At 34.0% G+C, this 20,758-nt stretch overlaps 1 protein-coding gene across 2 annotated transcripts in view; it reads right to left on the reverse strand.

Moving 5' to 3' along the window:
• The window catches only part of FOXJ3 (forkhead box J3), a 140,504-nt gene that overhangs the window by 59,895 nt on the left and 59,851 nt on the right, over nucleotides 1-20,758 (reverse strand). For both annotated transcript variants that reach the window (XM_031962336.1, XM_031962335.1), the window contains exon 4: nucleotides 9,877-9,951. In XM_031962336.1, the coding sequence (XP_031818196.1) occupies nucleotides 9,877-9,951 (75 nt within the window). The remainder of the gene's footprint in view (nucleotides 1-9,876; nucleotides 9,952-20,758) is intronic.

Here is a 20,758-nt window from a genome sequence, read left to right on the forward strand (position 1 = left end):
CCATTTAGAAATCATTAACAATTCTGAACCTCAAGTTTATAACTATAAAATGATATTATTGTCTTCTACCCCTTATAGGGCTGTTGTGAGTAAAGTATTTTACAAGGTGTAAGTATGCCTATAAAGGTGAGATATATTTATTGTTCTGCATTTATTTTGGCCACATCTGGAAATTCAATGATATGGGGAGCTCTCAGTAGGGAAAAATCCCTTTGTTCTCAGTGCCAGTGGAGAGCTCACAAAGGTGATTTTTCCAAGCTAGAAATGTGTTATATCATGGGCCTGATGAAGGACTCTACATATATAATTTTTACTTAGTGGCCACTATGATCAAAAGGACTTGCCACAAATTAATTTCACTTCAATATGATAAGGAAAATCTCTCTACTCTCCAACTAAAGCAATTCTCAAAGAATTTACTATTTGACTTTTAAAGACCTTTATAAAGTGGTCCCTTAGCCCTTTCCAGTCTTATACTTTATTTCATTCCACTCTCAACATAACCCATGACCCAATAACTCCAGCCTTGCTGTAGACAAGACACTCCATTTCCCAACACTGCATTTTCACTGGCTGTCTCCCATGCCTGGAATTCTCTTCCTCCTCATTTCTTCTTTCAGGATTCCTTCAAAATCTCACCTAAAATTCCACCTTTTGCAAGAAGTCCTTCCTGATACTCTTTAATCGTTAAACCTTCTCAAATTATCTTCAATTTATCTAGAATATCTGGTTTACAGGTAGTTGTTTGCATACTATCTTTCCCTGTTAAAAATTTGGGGTCCTTAAAGACAGAAACTTTCAGATTTCCTTAGTATCCTCAGCACTTAGAAACATCTTACATATAAGAGGCATTTAGCAATATTTTTTGATTTAGCCATCCAATTCTGAAAGGATTTAAAATCTGCACATATGAAGTTACACTGATGAAACATTTAGATACTATAAAATTAAAACTAAGGAAAATGAGAGTCAGGAGTAGTAATCAGAATTATTAAGGGTAATGAAATCACAGATTCTAAATGAAGTAAAACAAAAAACTAAGGAAAAAAGAATATTAATAATATTCAAAGTTAAATAAGCTAATTGGAAAAAGATCTGCAGTATTTAGCTACATAAAAATTTAATGTCTTTCTGTTTTAGGAACATTAATGATACTAAGGAATGTCATTCTTGACACAAAAAGATACAAATAACATGAACAAATGATTGAATTTACAGTAAAACTAAGGTAACCATTATATAACTGAATGCTATAGCTTGGGAATTCCAAATATTTTTAAAACCCTGAAAATACCATTAACAAATAAAACAAGTGTTTTCCCCCTTCATGAAAGATAATTGCTGAGCTTTTGTTTTTGTTTTTAAACTGGTTATCTGCTGTTCTTCCTTCTTAAAGGACAAGACAATATAAAAATATTTGGAGTATCGATGATTGAGAAAAGATAATATTAATTGATTAAATTCATTTTTTTTCATTCAAATCTGTATACCAAAGCTGTTGTTACTACTACAAGTCTAGGTCAAACTAGAATCCTATAACTGGGAAATAATACATCCTCTTTTTAAAAAAAAAACAAAATAAAAAAGCTTTAGAATTTTTTACTTCCACTCAGCCTAAAAATCTTATTCCCACTGAAGGAAGGATGGTCTCTAATAAATATATTAATGTATTAAAAAGAACTGTTCCAAAACTAGAAAAATTCCTAAATGGAAATTTACAGCACAGTCTTTCACCATGTCATGAAAGGTTAAGAAATTTATCCAACATATGAAGATATACACGATTCAGTGATATGGAAATTTGTCTAATTTAAAACAATGAAAATAATGAACTATAATCAAGACTATACTTGGAAAGTTTGGATATCAAACATTTTTGGTATAATATGACTACTGTGCTAAAAAGTGTCATTTCATGATGAAGAATTTAAAAATGTGTCAAAAAACTCATGCACTCGATGCCAACCATGTAAAACAAGGGACTGCCACAAAAACAATACATTTGATTTTTTTTAAGACATAAAAATACATATTAATAATTTTTTTTAAGATGTAAAAAGTCACAAGATTTACTGTAGGAGTAGGAAAAAAATTTTTTTGCCATTTCACAAATGCACAACATGATAAAATATACCTCTCCTGATGATGACTACGGGAAAGACTACAGAATAGAACTGTGAGATGAAGCTGCTTCCCCTTTGGGGATTACAACCTTTAAAAAAGGAAAAAATGGTTAGAATCCTTTTATTTGGTGGTGGACGCAAAGGTAATCAGAAACAAGAAGGGGGGCAACTTTCAATTTGACAACTGCAGAAGTTACTACCATAATAAAGAGGTAAGCCAGAGTAGATCTGAAGGATTGTTAGGTGTGGAACAAAAGGGAATGAGCAATTGGCACGAGGTAACCTGTATTTAGCTCTGTGACAACTAACTGTGCCTTCCACAAAGCCAAGTCAACAAGAATCACAAGCACCTAACTATATGCCACATACTATCCTAAGCATTAGGAATATTTTAAAAAGGGCAAAAACTGTCCCTTATCTCAAGGAAATTACAATCTAAACTTGAAACAACTTGATGAATACTCAAAATTATACACATAACACAATGGAGGTAATCTCAAAAAAAAGTCATTAATATTCAAATAGACCTTAAAAATCTCAAAATGTGGATTTTACCCGAAATTTGAAGATAGGTATTTTAACAAATGTTTACTAAATAGAATGGTTACCTCAACTAGTTAGAGCACAGTATTAAAATAAAATTAAGATCATTATATTGATCTCATGTAGATAAATAGTTTCCTTTTATACCTAAAGCACTTAAAGGCTACACTACTTTCTTTGGAAATCCTCTGACTTCCCTACCAGGACCTAGGAAGTTAGTTATTGGGGAAACCTCCTCACCCTTCAAGATTCCATCAGCACTAAGTTCTTTGTCATCATCACTTCAGTCCTTGTGACTGGAGGGTAGAGCCATGAACTTGACAACCACCGTTTAAGGAGAAATCTTAGCTCTGATCTGCGTTCTCACTTGGTTGCACTGCTTTGGAATTTCTCTCACTTTTTCACCATGCCCCCTCGTTGGATACCTTCCCTGGTTCCCACTTCCCCTCCTTCCTCTTTTCAGCTTACTTTTATGTACTGTCTTCCTCCATTACATTGTAAGCTCCTTTAGGGTAGGGACTAATTGACTATATTGTTTTTGTTTTTGTTTTTTTTGATATCCCCAACACTTAGTGGTTGTCAAGTTCCTGGCTCTACCCTCCAGACACAAGGACTGAAGGTGATGATGACAAAGAACCTAGTGCTGATGGAATCTTGCAGGGTGAGGTGGTTTTTCCAATAACTAACTTCCTAGGGCCTGGTGGGGAAGTCAAAAATTCCCAAAGTACTGCAGCCAGGTGCTTTAGGTAGGAAAACTATTTGCCTTAATAAATGTTTAATGACTGACTGAGGTGCACAGCTCCCCAAACATAATAGCCTTACTTCATATCAATGCATACTTACTGATCACAAGTGAGACTATGCAAGATACTGTATTCACTGGTAACAGAAAAACAAGTCAACTGATGGTCAATCAGTAGTATCACTCCTGCAAATAAAGGCCAGCACTTTATAACAAGGTTTCAAATATATTCTAAAATTCTGTATAAGCTAATATATATTTCCACTTACTTCACATTATTTTCCTTTATACACTCTTATGTTTTACCCAAATCAGTGTAATTGCTATTCCTAGAACTCAGCATTCAGAACTTTTCCTTCATGCTTTTTCCCACACCTAGAATGAATGTCTTTCTGACACCCACCTCTTGGAATCCCTAGATTCCTTCTAGACTAAACTCAGAAACCACCTGCTAAAAGAAGCCTTTCTCTAACCCTGCTCTTTACTGGTGTTCTCCCTCCTCTGGTACATGCAAACTTATTAAATGTTATATGGTGGAGTGAGGATGAGGGAGCCAACATGGCAGTGTGATAATTTTAAGTGTGATAAGCTTCCATCCAAAGTCCTCTAAAAAGATCTAGGAAATGCACTAGACTGAATCTTGATGGGAAATCTAGAAAAGATTGCAAGAAGTCCTTTGTCCAATTCAGATTGGCATAGAGAGACAATCAGACATGTCCTAGAACACTAGAAAATGTGTCTGCCGGAAGCATTCCACACAAGGAGTACTCAAAGAGAAAGGACATACACCAGAGCAAAAGGAGGTTCTTGGACTCATAATGGAACACAACTAGACCATAGCAGGATACTGTTTATACTGACAGCTTTGTCATTCACGAGTAGAATAAAGAGATCTGTACCATACTATTTACAAAGAAAGGAGGAAATTCAGAAGCAAGCAGTAGTTGTTTGGCTCAAATTTCAAACTCAAAATAGGGCCTTGATTTCAGCATTTAACCCAGCCTGCAAAAAAACCCCAAAAAACAAGAAACAAAATCACCCCCCAAAAACTCAAGGCAAGAATCCCACATCAAATGTAGAAGCTTAAAATTCTGTCACTCTGAATCAAGAAAGCTTCTAGCTAGCTGAGAGGGGCAGAGTCCAGCAGCAATCTACTATCACTTAGCCTGAACCTAGGTCAGGAACTTGAAGAGATCAAAGGGAGTAAGGGGAGAGAAATAGGGAAAACCAATCAAATTTTGCTCAAGTTTAGACCACTGTAGGAAACACTGAAAGTATGCAAGTCTTTCAGACTGTTCTTGAGATCCTGATATAACACAAAACTCAATACCCCTGTATGCAGGCAACAGGACCATTCCAGACCTTCCCTCCAGAAGTGCTGCAGAGCCCAGCCCTAATATCAAGCCCAATGTCAAAAAGCAGAATGTAAGAATAAGGAAACCAAAAGAATCCAACCATAATGAGATATTAAAGTGACAATGGTATCAGGATGTTAAAACAGAAGAGAATGACTCCAAAACATCTACAAGCATTTTCGTTTCAGAGAAAAACACAACTTGTGGACACACTCAATTAGAATTTCCAGAAGATATGAGGCAAGAGTTTTAAAAGTTTAAAAAAAGTTTGGCTTTTTAAAAAAATAAATTGATTGAGAATGCTTGAGGGAAAAAAATTAGAAAAGAATTACAAAGTATGAAAGAAAGAATTAAAAAGGAAATTAACAGATTGGCACAAGGGGTACAAAATCTCGCCCAAGCAACAAATTCTGAAAATTTCGAGAAGTCAATGACTCCATGTTGACTCCAATAATCAAAAAGTTGAAAAAATAAAATATAAGGTAGATCTCACAGTAAAAATGAGAAGGAAAACTGATTGAGGGGAAAAAAATTTAAGGATCACTAGACTATCTGATCACAACTAAATAAAGAACCTAGAACTGGGGACAAACAGAATGAATCTACTGATTACCTCCTGAAAGAAACCTCAAAATGAAAATTCCTAGGAACATCATCACCAAAATCAAGGTCAAAGAAAAAACACTGCAAGCAGACAAAAAGAAAGAATTCAAATACTATGGAACAACAGACAAGATCCCAAACAATCCCAATATTGACAACATACTCCAAAGATGAAATTAAAAGGAAAAAAAATCTATATTTTTTGATATCTATAGTTATATTATTTCAGTTAAGAAAAATAATAACCTAAGAGTGCAAAATGCCTGAACCATAATATGAAATGGTATATTCTCATTAAAAACAGAAGCCATAATATAAAGTAATATGAAGGGAAAAACTAATATAAAACAGCAGTCTTAGAGTTATTCTAGGATATCACTATATATGGTATACTTAAAATAAAGAAAAGATGCAGTATGAGAAAATAAACTACTTGGAGAGGAAAGGAAATAAAAAAAAAATCAGAACACATATCAGGAACTTTAAAAAGCTTTTTTCTTTTAAAAGGCAATACACTGAAGGAAGGGAACAACAGAGATGAAAGTTGAATGGAAAATGAGAGAGCCACAAATAATAATTTCAAAGACATAGGCAAGAAAGAAGAGACAACAATATAGCACCACACAATGCCAAAGTATGGTGAACTTTTGACAAAAGGGTGTTGTTGGGTCCTCAACAACCTTAAAACCTGGGCAGAAAAGTCTTACAATATATCAAGGATAGTAAAAGAAACTGAGCCAACAAATAACCATTAACAACATGAGACTGCTTCATATGTCACCATCAAACCCCTGATGGACTCTTCATTCCCTAAATGAAGATTCAAGTTCTCTGAAGACAAAGCAGTTTCATTTTTTATTTGCATCCTCAGCACCAGTAGTGATTTGCACCTACCAGGCACTTTAACAATGTTTGACCTGAATGAATTCTATTAAAAACATTTTCATGCATGGGATGAATATATTCTTCCACATTTCCCATCTACAACTATTATAAAGCACAGACAACAACAGAAAGAGGTTGAATAAGGGCCTCCCCATTATTAAGCCAAATTACTACCCTAATTTGCCTTTTATAAAATGCTGTAAGGGAGAACAGTCAAACTGCTCAACAATGTAGTAACTGCATTCCACTCAGAGCCATCCTATAAATTAAGATGAGACCAATAAGATGCAATAATAGTGATAGATTGAGCTTAGAAATGGATCTTTGTCTTAGCTTTGTCACTAATTTAGTTACATGACCTCAAATAGATAATTTTATTTTGCTGGGTTTCACTTGTCTTATCAATAGCTATAGAACGTACCTAGAATTGACTTCAGGGTGGGTAAAAAAGTATCCTTGCCTTCACGAGGCCTACTAATTTAATTCACCAGGGGAGACAACATGTACAAACTAAGTTATACAAACAATACACGAAGTCAATACAATATTGGGGGTAAGGAGAATGTCAGTTCAAAGGTATTCGATGATGCTTTTCATTTGGAAAGCCCTATGTGAGAAACAGAAAGAAAGCTACTTGGCTGAGGACAGAATGAATGAATGGCAACCAAGGAGGAATAAGGTTGAGGTAGATGGAGAAAGGCTTTAAATGTCAGAGTGTAGGTGGCAGAGCCAAAATGAAGAATACACAGAACTTTGAGCTCTTCTGGCTTTCTTCAAATCAACACCAGATCAAACCTCTGAACTAGTTTTGGAGTGACAGAACCCACATGTAATAAATTTCCAGCAGAAAATATGTTGGAAGAATTCAGAAAGTGTCCGTTTCAATTGGGCACAGGGAAGGCGGTCAAGTACAGGTACGGCACAGGGACCCAGGGCAAGAGGTCTCTATGTACTGGGGAAATCTACTGGGAGGCTTTCAGCCAAAATACAGCAGTGTATATTACTCTGCATGGTTCAGAACCCAGTGGATCAGCAGATTAACCGTGACACCTCCAACACAACTACAGAAGGCAAATAGTGAGCCCTTGAAGCCCAGCATAACAAGTAGCAAGTAGGATATAGCCACGCCCACTCGGATCAAGCAGGAAGCAAGCAGCAAAGGTCCTAAGGCAGCTTGAAGCCTCTGTCATCTACAGAGGAAGCTTGGGACAATCCCACCATTGCTCTAAGAGCACATCTCAACCTTGAAAAAATTCGTAAAAAAGCAAAAAGATCTCTGAACATGGAGCTATTATGGAGACAGGGAAGAACACAACTCAAAGTCTGAGGACATTAAAGACAAAATGTCTCCAGATGAAAAGGTGATATAAAGCTGTTCTCTACTTCAAAAGTTTCTCTTGTAAGAATTAAAAAAGGATCTTAAAAGAGTTAGAAAAAAATGGGGAAAGGAAATGAGTGCTTTGGAAAAGGAAACATAGAAATTACCTGAAGAAAAGCATGCCTTAAAAAAACAATCTTGAGGAAATGGAAAAAGAAAACTCCTTGAAAAACAGAATTTGGTGAAATAGAAAAAAAAAAAAAAAAAAACTCAATGAACAAAACAATTTGGTCAAATGCAAATTGAAGAAAATAATTCACCAAAAATCAGAATTGAACAAATAAATGTGAATGACTCAATGAGACAACACTGGGTTGCTGAATCAAATAAAACCAAAAAAATGGAAAAAAAAAAAAAAAGAAAAAAAATTAAATAATCTCATCAGAAAAGCAATTGATGTGGAAAACAGATCCAGGAGAGACAATCTAAGAATAATACATGAAAAAAAAAAAGGGTCCAGACAACATCTTACAAGAAATCATCAAAGAAAACTGCCCTGATGTCCTAGAACCAGAGGGTAAAATAACCATTGAAAGAATCCACTGATCACTTCTTGGAAAAGACCCCAAAATGAAAACTCCAAGGAATATTGTACATAAATTTCATAATTATCAAATCAAGGAGAAAATATTGCAAACAGCTAGATGGAAACAATTCAAATATTAAGAAGCCACAATTAGAATTACCTAGGATCTAGAAGCTTCCACTTTAAAGAATCAAAGGATCTGGAATATGATATTCCAGAGAGCAAAGGAGCTTGGATTGCAACCAAGAATCAACGATCCAACAAAATTAAGCATTATCTTTCAGGGAAAAAGAAAATAGTTTCTCTCTCTCTTTCTTTCTCTGTAGATAGATATGATAAATACATGTAGATATCTAGAGTTTATATCTATATCTATATACTTATATTTATATATACCCCATAACCACTAAGGAATGTTTGGAATAGTGACTTAGTCAGACTTAACTACACATCAATAAAATCCCTTTACAGTTTTATAGAAGATGGAGACTAGAGACAAGAGAAGCAACTGTAAGATCAACCGGCAGGTTCTTCAAATGATCTAGGCATGAGATAGTAAAGATCCAGACTCTTTACAAGACATTTAGTACTGGCTCCTCTTAAACTTAAGTAGAAGATCGTTATCTGATACATATCACACAAGAATCCCAAATAATTAAACAGAAATACTAAAATTCAATTATCGTTGCACAAACTAACCTGAGAATCTACCGCTTATAAAAATCCACTAAAAGACAAGCATCAGGATCCTGTCTTTTAGAAAGGGCCAACAACTTCTGATTCCAAATTCAAATCATATAGTTTCACATTTTATTTTAAAGAAAAATTTTACCCAAAATAAAACAAAAGAATTTAAGGTTGACAAAAAAAGGCAAAGTCAAAAAAAAAAAAAGAAAGAATTATACACAACACATACAAATAGAAGTTGTTCATGCTATGAATTTTAGTCTTCTTTTTTTCCAAATAAGAAATTTTGATCTCTGACATGAAAAAATATAACCAAATTTCATTTTAAAAGGACATAAACAAAACAGATTCTCAGGTGAGGATGAGGGAAAAAAAAAACCCAACAACCATTTTTTAATAGTACAAGGGTCAGTCATTATACTTGGATCAGTACTCTCCTACAAATTGCCATTCCCTACGCCATTCAGGAAAATCTTCCTTTGAAAGCTTTTTAATCACAGAAAGAAGATGGTCACTTAGATAGCTCTGACTTTTAGTATTTTTGCTCAACTGTCCCACAAATGACATAAGATAGATAGTTCCCACTGTCTTACAGCCTTAACATTTCATTTTGCTATTTGTATCAATTTCATAGTTAATTTTCAAATTTACATTTGAACAACTTTCCAAGAACCATTAAGAATTTCTGATTCTTCTTTTAAAAACTGCCAATTTAAAAACTTCATTTTTTCCACTGGGAAGTTAGTGGTACACATATAAGCAAGTTTCAGATCCTTATAGATTTTGGATGTTAGAATTTTATCAGTTATATTTACCACAAATATTCCTTGCCCAAAGTGTTTCTTTTCCTTTAATTTTGCTTTTTTTGCCTCATTAGTATTGTTGCAAGGTTGCTGATATTTAGATTACAAAATCTTTTTTATTTCTTCAATGGTTTTAACCTTTATGCTATTACATATATCATTTGCATTTGGTAAACATTAAAAACAACTTAAAGACCCAGTATTCTTAAAATGATAAAAGGAATTTCCTACCTTTCCAGGGTCATCCTTGGATCGAGGCACTTTAAGAAAACACTTGTTCAGAGAAAGATTGTGTCTTATGGAATTCTGAAATTGAAAGGGAAAGAGTAACCAATGAAAAGGTCAAATGAACTTTTCTTTTTAAGAAAGTACTTACAGTAGTAGAAAAATGTATTTCAACATAAAACATTAACATTCATTAAGGAATAGATTACTTTTTTAAAATGAAAGAATAAATAGCATTAAGATGATCAACTGTAAATGACTTAGCTATTCTGAGCAATAAAACAATTCAAAGCCAATTCCAGAGGACTCATGATGGAAAATATTATCCACTTCCAGAGAAAGAACTAACAGACCAAATGTAGAGCAAAGCATAATATTTTTCACTTTATTTTTCCTCTGTTTTCTTTAACAACATGACTAGCATGAAAATGTTTTGCATAATTGTACATGTATAACACATCAAATTGCTTTCTCAGGAGGGGGGGGAGGGGGAGAAAGTATGTGTGTAAAGGGAAAAGGAGAAAGATTTGTACAACAAATCTTTATGATGGTTAATTAAAAATTTCTTTTATATGCAATTGAGAAAAAAGCTTATTTTTTAAAATGAAAGCATAAAATTTAAAACACTCAATTTTGTTGCCTCTATTAAAACACAGAAGTCCTAAGAATAGTCACATGGACAAAGATAATTTGTATACTTCTTTACCCAAAGAAAATTATAACTATGAATTGCTAAAAAATCTCAATAATTTGAATATTCCTCTCCTTTACACTGGGAAAGTCTTAATTATCAAATTAGGCAATAGAATTTCATTTCCCACTACCAAAGACACATTGAACTTTGACTGCATAAGGAACAGGATTTACTAAGATACAATAACATGCTTAACTGAAAGTAGAATATAATATCCGCAAAGTAATCTACAAAAAAATTAGTTCAAATTCTTCAACAGGTATTTTTAAAAGTATTCTTAAAGTGACTAACTTTATGCAAATATGCAAACCACTGTGCTTCAGAGAGGTGGTAAGATGGTAGATGATGGAGATGATACAGACTCTGAAAAGTTTACAATCTAATGACGAGAAAATTACATTTACACAAATTATTAATTTACAAGTAAAAGTAGAAAGAAAATTTACAAGAAAATAACATCAAAGAAGAAAGTAAGAAAAGTACAAAAGAAATATAAGCAAACTGGTATTTGAGTGGGGGCTAGGAAAAGAGGAAGACTTTAAAAGAAATGCAGAGCCTAAATATGAGAACAGCAAAAGAACAAATAAAAGGAATGAAAAAGTTGAAAATGGAGACAAAAAAACAGTAGTACATTTGAGATGGAATAAAGAATAACACAAAAGAGTATGACATGAAATAAAAACATAAAAGGAAACTGGATCAAGGTTGTGAAAGATCTGAAATACCAAGACAAGTTTATAATTATTACATATTAAATGGGTAATCAAACAGCGTTTATGAATAAGAGGTCTCAATCATAGAGTTGTATAAAGAATATTACTAAGACAAAGGATAAAGAAATAAAAAAAATTTTTGAGTTATTAAAAAAGTCAAGAATAATCTGAACTGAGCAGTTGCAGTGAGTTATTAAGGCAGACAAAAATATATGAGAAAGAAATGTAAAGATATTCTTTGGACTTTCAATTCCTCTTTTTTCTCTCCCATTTCAAATGTTCTCATTCCTCTTCTTTTACTTTTTTTTTTAAGTACATAAGGATAAGTACATAAAAAAGTCAAGAATAATCTGAACTGAGCAGTTGTAGTGAGTTACTAAGGCAGACAAAAATATATGAGAAAGAAATGTAAAGATATTCTTTGGAATTTCAATTCCTCTTTTTTCTCTCCCATTTCAAATGTTCTCATTCCTCTTCTTTTACTTTTTTTTTTAAGTACATAATAGTACCTACCACCCTCGGAGATAGGTGCTATTAATTAGGGCAAACAGATTAAATAATTTGTCTATAAAGTCATAGAGCTTGTAAGTACATGGGGCTATATTTGAACTCGGGTCTTACTGATTATAGAGACTATACTCTATCCACCATGTCACCTATATGTTTTTTGTACACTGATCAATGCAATGTGGTTATCTGGACACGATAATAAAATACTCATGAACTCAATACAGAAAGTACCATTATTCACATCACCTCAGAGTACCCTGAGGCTCGGATAAAGAAACTTCTTCCCTGAAGAGATTCATCTTTCCCCATCCAATACTTCCTTTCCCACTACTCACCTGCTAACCTTCTAATAAGACATTATTGGAACAGGTTAAATCAACCTGATTTACTCTGCACGAAGTACATTCTGGGTGAGAAAAAGAGGAAGTAAAGAGTCAGTAATGGTAGTCAAGTCTTTCAAGGAGTATGGCTGATAAAAGGAGAGAAAGATGTAGGATGACAATTTGAGAGACAGTATAGTTTGGTGATTTCTTTATTTCTAAAGATGGGGAAAATGTGGGCATGATTGAAGCTATCAGAGAAGGAACCAGCTGATAAAGGGAAGGTTGAAGATTAAAAAAAAAAAAAAAAAAAAAAAAAAGGGATGTTTAAGGATGCAATTTGATGGAGAAAACAGGAAGAAATGAGTAAGTAAACACATAAAGAAGATGGACATCAAAGACAACTTTGACTCCTTAAAAAAAACTTTTATCATATACTGAAGGAAAAGGGAGAAAGTAGGAAATGATGACAAGGAGTTTTCAGATGAAGAGAATAAAGCAAAAGGAATTTTATGTAAAATGTTCCAAATCTTTTCAGCAAAGTAAGAGGTAAAGTTCCCAGATGAGAAGTCTTTTCTAATTTCTAGTCTAGAGCTTCTGATAGGGAATCAGGAAGAAATGGAAGTACTGCCTTGCTGCAGGGCAGGGTCAACTATAACATGAATATATAACATGAAATCTATAATGTACCCAAGTTAGTACAATCATGAGTTTTTTCTAACTTAATTCAGATGGTAGGAACAATCCAGGGCTGAGTTTTGGTAAGAGAAGAGTAGTAATAGGACAAAGAGACAAGGGTTTCAAGAATAGAGGTCAGTGTACAACTGAAATCACTATTTGGGTTAAGGTTGGAGAAGGAAATGAAATCAGAGAAGGGATAATGGCCTAAGAAAGTAAAGGGGAAAAGCAACAGGCTTTTACTAAATATCTACTATGTTCCAGGGATTACGCTAAGTGCTTTATTTACAGACATTATATTCTTGGATCAGAGACAAAGTATTGAGAAATAGAGGATACAGATCTTCATGAGGGTAAAGAGGTATGAATATTGAAGCACAGGAAGACATAGAATAATATAAAGTCAGATAGGCGAATGTCTGGGTCCCTAAGTAGGAAAGTACTTGTGGGTAATGATAAGATCTAGTGAGTAGACCATCTATCTCTATGTATGGGTAAGGTAAAATGAAAAACAGGTTACATAAAATTTAAGGAGGCTGCCAAAATGAGGTTAGTGGGAGCATTTACATGGATATTAGATATTAAAGTTTATAGTAAAAGGAGAAGAAAGGAAAATCATGAGCTAGAAGCTGAATTCCTTAAAAAAAAAAATAGAGAGAATGACCTGGGATCTGACAATACAATAGTTACCATAATTTATGTGAGGGAAAAATGTTAATTGTTTAGATTTCAAAAAAGAAAAACTACTGAGTAAAGGAGGGAAAGGTCTGGGAAAGGAGTATTTTAATAATAAGAGGTTAGAAAACAGTTAAGTTAGTGATGAAAAATGAAAGCTGAAGATGTACCTTTAGAAGGAAGCTAGGTCAGAGACAGCTAACATGAAAACAATGTGACAGAAAAGGGTGCCACCACCATGCCAAAGGGCTATCAAACTGTGCATATCCTTTGACCCAGAAATATCACTACTGGGTCTGTATCCCAAAGACATAAAAAAGGGAAAAGGATCCACATGTGCACAAGTGTTAGTAACGGGTCTTTTTGTAGTAGCATGGAACTGGAAACTGAGTGAATGCCCCTCAGTTGGAGAATGTTAAGGAATATTATTAAGAAATGATCAGCAGGATGATTACAGAGAGACCTGGAGAGACTTACATGAACTGATGCTAAGGGAAATAAGCAGAACCAGGAGATCATTGTACACAGCAACAACAAAATTATACTATGATCAATTCTGATGGACCTGGCTCTTTTCAACAATGAGGTGATTCAGGCCAATTCCAATAGACCTATGATGGAGGCTGAGTGTGGATCACAATATAGTATTTTCACTCCCCGCTCCCCTTTTGATCTGATTTTTCTTGCACAGCATGATAAATGTGGAAATATCTTTAGAAGAATTACACATATTTAACCTATGTTGGATTTCTTGCTCTTCAGAGGAGAGGAAAGAGAAAAGAGGAAGAAAAATTTGGAACACAGATTTTGCAAGGGTGAATACTTAAACTGTTTCTATATTTTGAAAAAAATAAAAAGCTATTATTAAAAAAAGAAAAAGGGTTCTATTAACACATACCAAACAGAAATTTGTAGATTAATATGCTGCAAGAATTTTTTCTTCTTTTTACACGAAAATGTTTGCTTTTAAGAATGATTCTAAGTTTAGATAAAAGATTAAAAAAAAAAACCAGAGGTTGATTACTGGTTAGGGATGTTAAAGTTAGATAATCAGATTAGATTTTCTCTGAGGTTCTGCAATTACATATTAATCACAAATGTTTCATTTGGGATCACATTCATGTTGTGGTATTTTTATTTTAATTTGCTTTTCCCTTTGGTAGTCAGAGTTGACTGCGATTCTTAGAACAGTTCTTAAAAAGATAACCAGGGTGGGCAGCTAGGAGGCACAGTGGATAGAGCACTAGCCCTGAAATCAGGAGGACTTGAGTTCAAATCTGGTCTCAGACACTTAACACTTCCTAGCTGTGTGACCCTGGGCAAGTCACTTAACTGCAATTGCCTCACCAAAAATAAAAGGAGTGGTTTGCCATTTCTTTATCCAGATTATTTTACAGATGAAAAAACTGAGGCAAACAGGGTTAAGTGACTTCTTCAGGGTCATAGAAATAGTGTCTGGGACTGGATTTGAACTCAGATCTTTCTGAGCACCTCTATTCAAGGTACCCCCTACCTGACTAGTTTTAAACTTGAAAAGCATCAACTCATTTTATTCTTACAATAATCTTGTGAGAAATAGGTGCTACTGTTATTCCCCTTTTCCAAATGAAGAAATAAAACTCTGCGAAGTTAAGAGATTTGCCCATGACTAAATAGCTAATTTGTTCAGAGGCCAGATGTTCCTAACACTAAGTTCAGCAATCTTTCTACTATACCACACTACTTTAAACATCCCAGCTTCTTTTATCAAGCTCCTCAACTCCATGATTTTCCTCTTCAGCCTAATTCAGTGATCCACAAGGTTACAGCCTGTGTCATATATCACTGCCCATAACTGGATTACATTCATGATTTAGCATTCTAAGATTCCTTTCATTGTTCTCTACTCTTCAGTCTCTTTCAAAGGCAACTTTTGTATTTCTGCTTTTGATTTCAACTCTATCTCTTTTCTAGAAATTTTCCCTTTGATCAGCTCCTTCCTTCTTGTTTGGCCCCTTCTTCCCAACATGCCTACATCTCCTGCCATATTTAAAAACTTCTATGACCTTAGTATTCCCTATTACTATTCTATATCTCTCTTTCATGTAGTCAAGCCCCTAGAAAAATCAAATCAGTCTTAATTCTGATTTTGCTCACTTCCCACTTGTTTCTCAACTCCTTTCAATAAGACTTCTAGCCCCACCAATCTGGAAATTACTCTTTCCCTCTAAAGTTCCCAATGATTTCAAACTACTAAATCAAATGTCCTTTTCTCAGTACTTATAATTCTTGACCTAATAGATGTTTTTTGATTTTGTCCATGATGAAAGATTCTGTCCTACATTGGTATCTGTGACACTATCCTCACTTGCCTATCTGATTAGTCCTTCTCATGATCATATATTGCATTCCTCTTCAACTGAGAGCCTATCTCCCTAAGATTCCATTCTGGGACTGCTTCTCTATTTATATCCTCTCTCTTGATGATATCACCAGTTTCCATGGATTTAAGTATCATCTCTATGTAGGTGACTTCCAAATCATCCATTTCCTACTAGCCATCACGCCTGAATGTAATGCTGGTTTTTCAAATACAATATTCAAAATGGAACTCATTATTGTCCTTTTCCCTAACGCTGGTTCACCTCCAAACTTTCCTGTTTCTCTTGACAGCATTTCTCTTCCTTATTTTTATTTCATCCTTCTAATCATCCAAATTCATAACTTTAGGATCATTCATAATTCTCCTCTTCTGTCTCCTTCCCTCCCTCTCTCTTTTCTTCCTGTTTCTTATTCTCTTTTTCTACCATACCCAAACAGCTGTTAGAATGATTGTCTACCTCCATAATATGTCTTGCATCTACTCCTTTATCTTCATTCAGTCACCCTAGTTTGGCCTCATCATCTCTTACTTAGACTACTGCAATAGCTTCCTAATTGGTATCCCTGCTTCCAGTTCTCCCCTCTCCATCCACATAGCTGCCAAAGCAATTTTCCTAAAGCAAAGATCCTACCATGTCGCTCTCTGGCTCAAAAATCTTCAGTGGTTCCCTGTCGCCTCTAGAATAAAATACAAACTCCTCACCTTGACATTTAAAGCTTTATATAATCTGGCTTCAACTTACCTTTCAAGACTGTTCATATTACCCCCTTCACTTAGGCTACATTCCATTCAAACTGGTCTACCAACTGTTCCCAGAACTCAAAATTCTCTAACTCCCATCTCGATGAACAGGCTGATCTCCCATGCTCAGAATGCTCTTTCTCCTCAACTCTGTCTCTGGGCATCCTTCACTTATCAAGGTTCAATCTAGTTCCTACAAATTTCTGCAGATCTACAGGACACTTTTCCTGGTCTTGGCAGTTCTCATCCTCCTCAAATCATTTTATATTTATCTATGTATATGTTCTATTTCCCTGATTGTGTTGGCTCTTTTGAGGGCAGTAGCTTAAATTTCTGTCTTTGTACCCTGAAACCTACCACAGTGACTCTCATATGTCTAGGTTTTTGTTTGATTTGGTTTAGGGTTTGGGGAGAAAAAAGAATGAAACAGGGAAGGAGACAGAAGGATAACCAGACTATTCTTAGGTCCTCAAAATAAAAACCTTCTACCACTGAGCACCAGTAAATTCATCTACAGTAACTGGTTTCTCTAATTCATAGTCCTATTGCCTTCAATTCTATTAAGTGACCTGTTCTGGTCAAAGAGCAAGCAGCTATCAAGAGGATGGGCTTGAAAAAAGTCTAATTGATTTAAAAGTATGAGTAAAAAGAACAGAGATGTCAAACATGCTCTACAAGACTCCCTAGTGCCTCACCAAACCAAATTAAAATATAAATGGAAAATATTTAATAAAATATAATAAAGCATAGATAAATATTATATTTTAGAACTAAATCAATCAATATACATTGTCTGCATGGATCCTCATGTATAGATTTCTATTCATGTCTACATCACAAATACTGAGAAGTACTTAAGTATAAAATGAGGATGGTCCCAATTTTATGAGTAAAGTAGGAGACTGGGTGATGCAAAAGTTTAGAGGTAAGAGAATCAGGAATGTCATTGTGAGGAATGAATCACTCATAGAAGAATACAAAAACTGCCGTATATCAATAAGAGCCAAATTGAAGTGAGAAAAGGAAGGTGTACACAGCAGGAAAAGTTCTGACTTCCTTCAGCAGTAATAAGCAGCACTGAAATAGGTAGGAATGGAGAAAGCAAGACAATCTGGGAATTTGGGAATATAGAAAGGGATATATAATTGAAGTCACATAGTGAAGAGCTGGCATGAACAAGAAAAAAAATAAAAACCATTTCTTCCTCATATATTCCAATTTAAGACAGTTAAATATGGAGAAGTTTTGATGAGGGAAGCCACAACAGATGACCATGATTTTCTAAGTAAAGTCACCTTCACAGAATAGTAAATATACTGGCTAGCTATAGAATATGGTAAATTTCTAATGATCTATAAGTTTCTCTAGGTTGGTGAGATAATGAAGCACATAGAATTTATTAACAGGGCTAAGGTAAATCCCTGAAGCATCTTTTCCTCTAAATTCCAAGAGCTGGGTCTAGAGGCCAGAAAGAGTTCCTAGTGGGCCCCAGGAACAGTAAATTATTAAATCAATTATAAGAGATCAGAATGAAAACAAAGGCGGCCTAACTTTTTGGCCTTTTTGATAAAGGAGATGGAACAATAAAAGCAGGGTTTCTGACAACATTAATAGTAACCATAAGGAAAAAAAAGTTCATGACCAAAGAAAAGTTCATAAGAGCTAAAATTGGTAATTTTGACTACATAAAATTAAAAAGATTTTACCTAAATAAAACCAATGCTACTAAAATTGGGGGGGGGGGGGAGCGAGCAAAAAATGGGTGGAGGGGAAGCAAAAAATGGGTGGAAGGGAACTCATTTTAGTAAATTTCTCTCATAAAGATTTCATTTTTAAAATATTTAGGGAACTAAGCCAAATTTATTAAAATAACATTCATTCCCCAAATGATAAATGGTCAAAGAATATGAATAGGCAATATTCAGAGAAAGAAATCAAAGCCATCAAAAATAACAAGTAAAAACACTTTAAATCACTAATAGAGAAATGCAAAATTAAACTACCTCATACTCTTAAAATTAGCTAAAATGACAAAAAAGGAAAATGGCAAATGCTAGTAACAGTGATGGTGATACTGTGAGCTACTTCATTCATTCTGGAAAGCAATTTGGAATTCCTTGAAAGTGCACACCCTTTAATCCAGCAATAATGAACTAAGTTAATTCCCCAAAGAGATCAAACAAAGAGGAAAAGGACCCCTATGTACAAAAATATTTATAGCAGTTCTTTTAGTAGTAGCAAAGAACTGAAACTGAGAGAGTGCCCATCAACTGGAAAATGGCTAAACATGATATATGAACGTGATGGAATACTATTGTGTTATAATAATGACGAAGGGCATGGTTACAGAAAAATCTGGGAAGACTTGCATGAACTAATGAAAAATTATATGAAGGGAACTATATATAGTTAACTGCAATATTATGATAACCAATTGTGAAAGACAGTAACTGATCCAATGACCCACCACACTCACAAGGAAACATACTATATAACCTGATTAAAATTTAGAGTGATGACAACAGCATATTTTCTTCTCTTTTTCTTGCCCCCTCCTTTTTTGGGGGGATTTGACAGAGCTAGTGTGGGAATTTGTTTTGCATGATTATACATGTATAAATATAATAGGTTTCATTTTTCTTGCCTTCTCAATGGATGGCAAAGAGTTCAGGGGTGAGGGAAGAGAATTTGGAACTGAAAAAAATATGAATATATACATATATATATTTTTTTAGTGCTGACTTATTTGTTATATACTAAAGCTCTTATTTGACCCTCAGTTAAACTGAGGTGCTAAAGAATGCAATTATACTTTACAAACATAAAAATAATAAAACAGTCTCTTTAAAGAGGCTTGCAAATGAAAAATATTGGAGGGAATATGGAAAAATGGGGTACTAATGCACTACTAATAAAGTTATAAACTGATTCAATCATTCAGCAGCATAATTTGGTATAATGGCTAGAAAACTGCCATACTCTTTGACCCAGCAATACCACTAACTAGGTCTGTATCTTAAAGATATCAAAGTAAAAAGTACCCTTATGTACAAAAATATTTATGATTGAACAAGTTATGATATACAAATGTGATGGAATACCATAGTGCTAAAAGATGAACTAGATGCACTCAGAAATACCTGCACTTAAATGAACTGATGCAAAGTGAAATTAGCCGAACTAGGAAGAGCAGTATTGTAAAATGATAACTGAATGATTTAGCTATTTTCAGTAGAGCAATGATTCATGTTAATTACAAATGACTTATGATTTTAAAAAATGCTATCAACCTCCAGTGAAAATATTTCTAAAATGTGAATGCAGACTGAAGTATATTTTTTTTACTTTATTTTATTTATTTACTTTATTTTTCTTGTTTGTTTCTTTTATCTGCATTTTCTTTTACAACATAATGAATGTTTTGCATGACTGCACACACATAATTTATATCAAACTGCTTGCGTTCTCAAAGAGGGGGAAGGGAAAGAAAGGAATTAAAAAATTTAATTTAAATTTTTAAAGTATAAAAAAATGTACATGTAATTGAGAAAAAATTAAATGTTCAAAAAAAAAAGCAATCTAGAGGATTACACAAGTCAACCTTTTCATTCATTTAAACATTCTTTCCCATTACTGAACAGGGTCTTTTGATAGGTTTTTACTATATCTAACTCTTAAATGCCTGGGATGGCAAAAATAAAAGTTTGCTCACAATGTACCAAGCTGTATAAGATTCCATTCTTGACTCCAAGGAACTCCAAACCATCACAATTTTTCAACCCAACACTAACCTGGGAATCAGTCTCTCTGAATTTAGTGAGGCTAAGCCTCAGGTCATGATATATATATATATATATATATATATATATATATATATATATATATATAATCTGTAACTAAGAGTTTCCTTTAGCTTCTTAAGATTTGCAAAGGCTTGTGCTCTCCTAACAAAGGCTTCTGAGAACACAATCACCACTACACCATGAGGAGATATAAAAAAAAAAACCAGAATATACAGAATTATACATCATAACAAACCAGACATGGTTTAACAAAGGCACAATAAAGCAATACTATCACTTGCATATCCCCATTTTTAATTATACATTTAAACATTATTGTGATCTAAAAGTGAATTAACTTTTCTGATCATCTAATCACATTGCTTCAGGCTATTAAAATACTCAGGTTCTTT

This window comes from Sarcophilus harrisii, chromosome 3 (assembly GCF_902635505.1).
Source record: "Sarcophilus harrisii chromosome 3, mSarHar1.11, whole genome shotgun sequence".
NCBI lineage: Eukaryota > Metazoa > Chordata > Mammalia > Dasyuromorphia > Dasyuridae > Sarcophilus > Sarcophilus harrisii.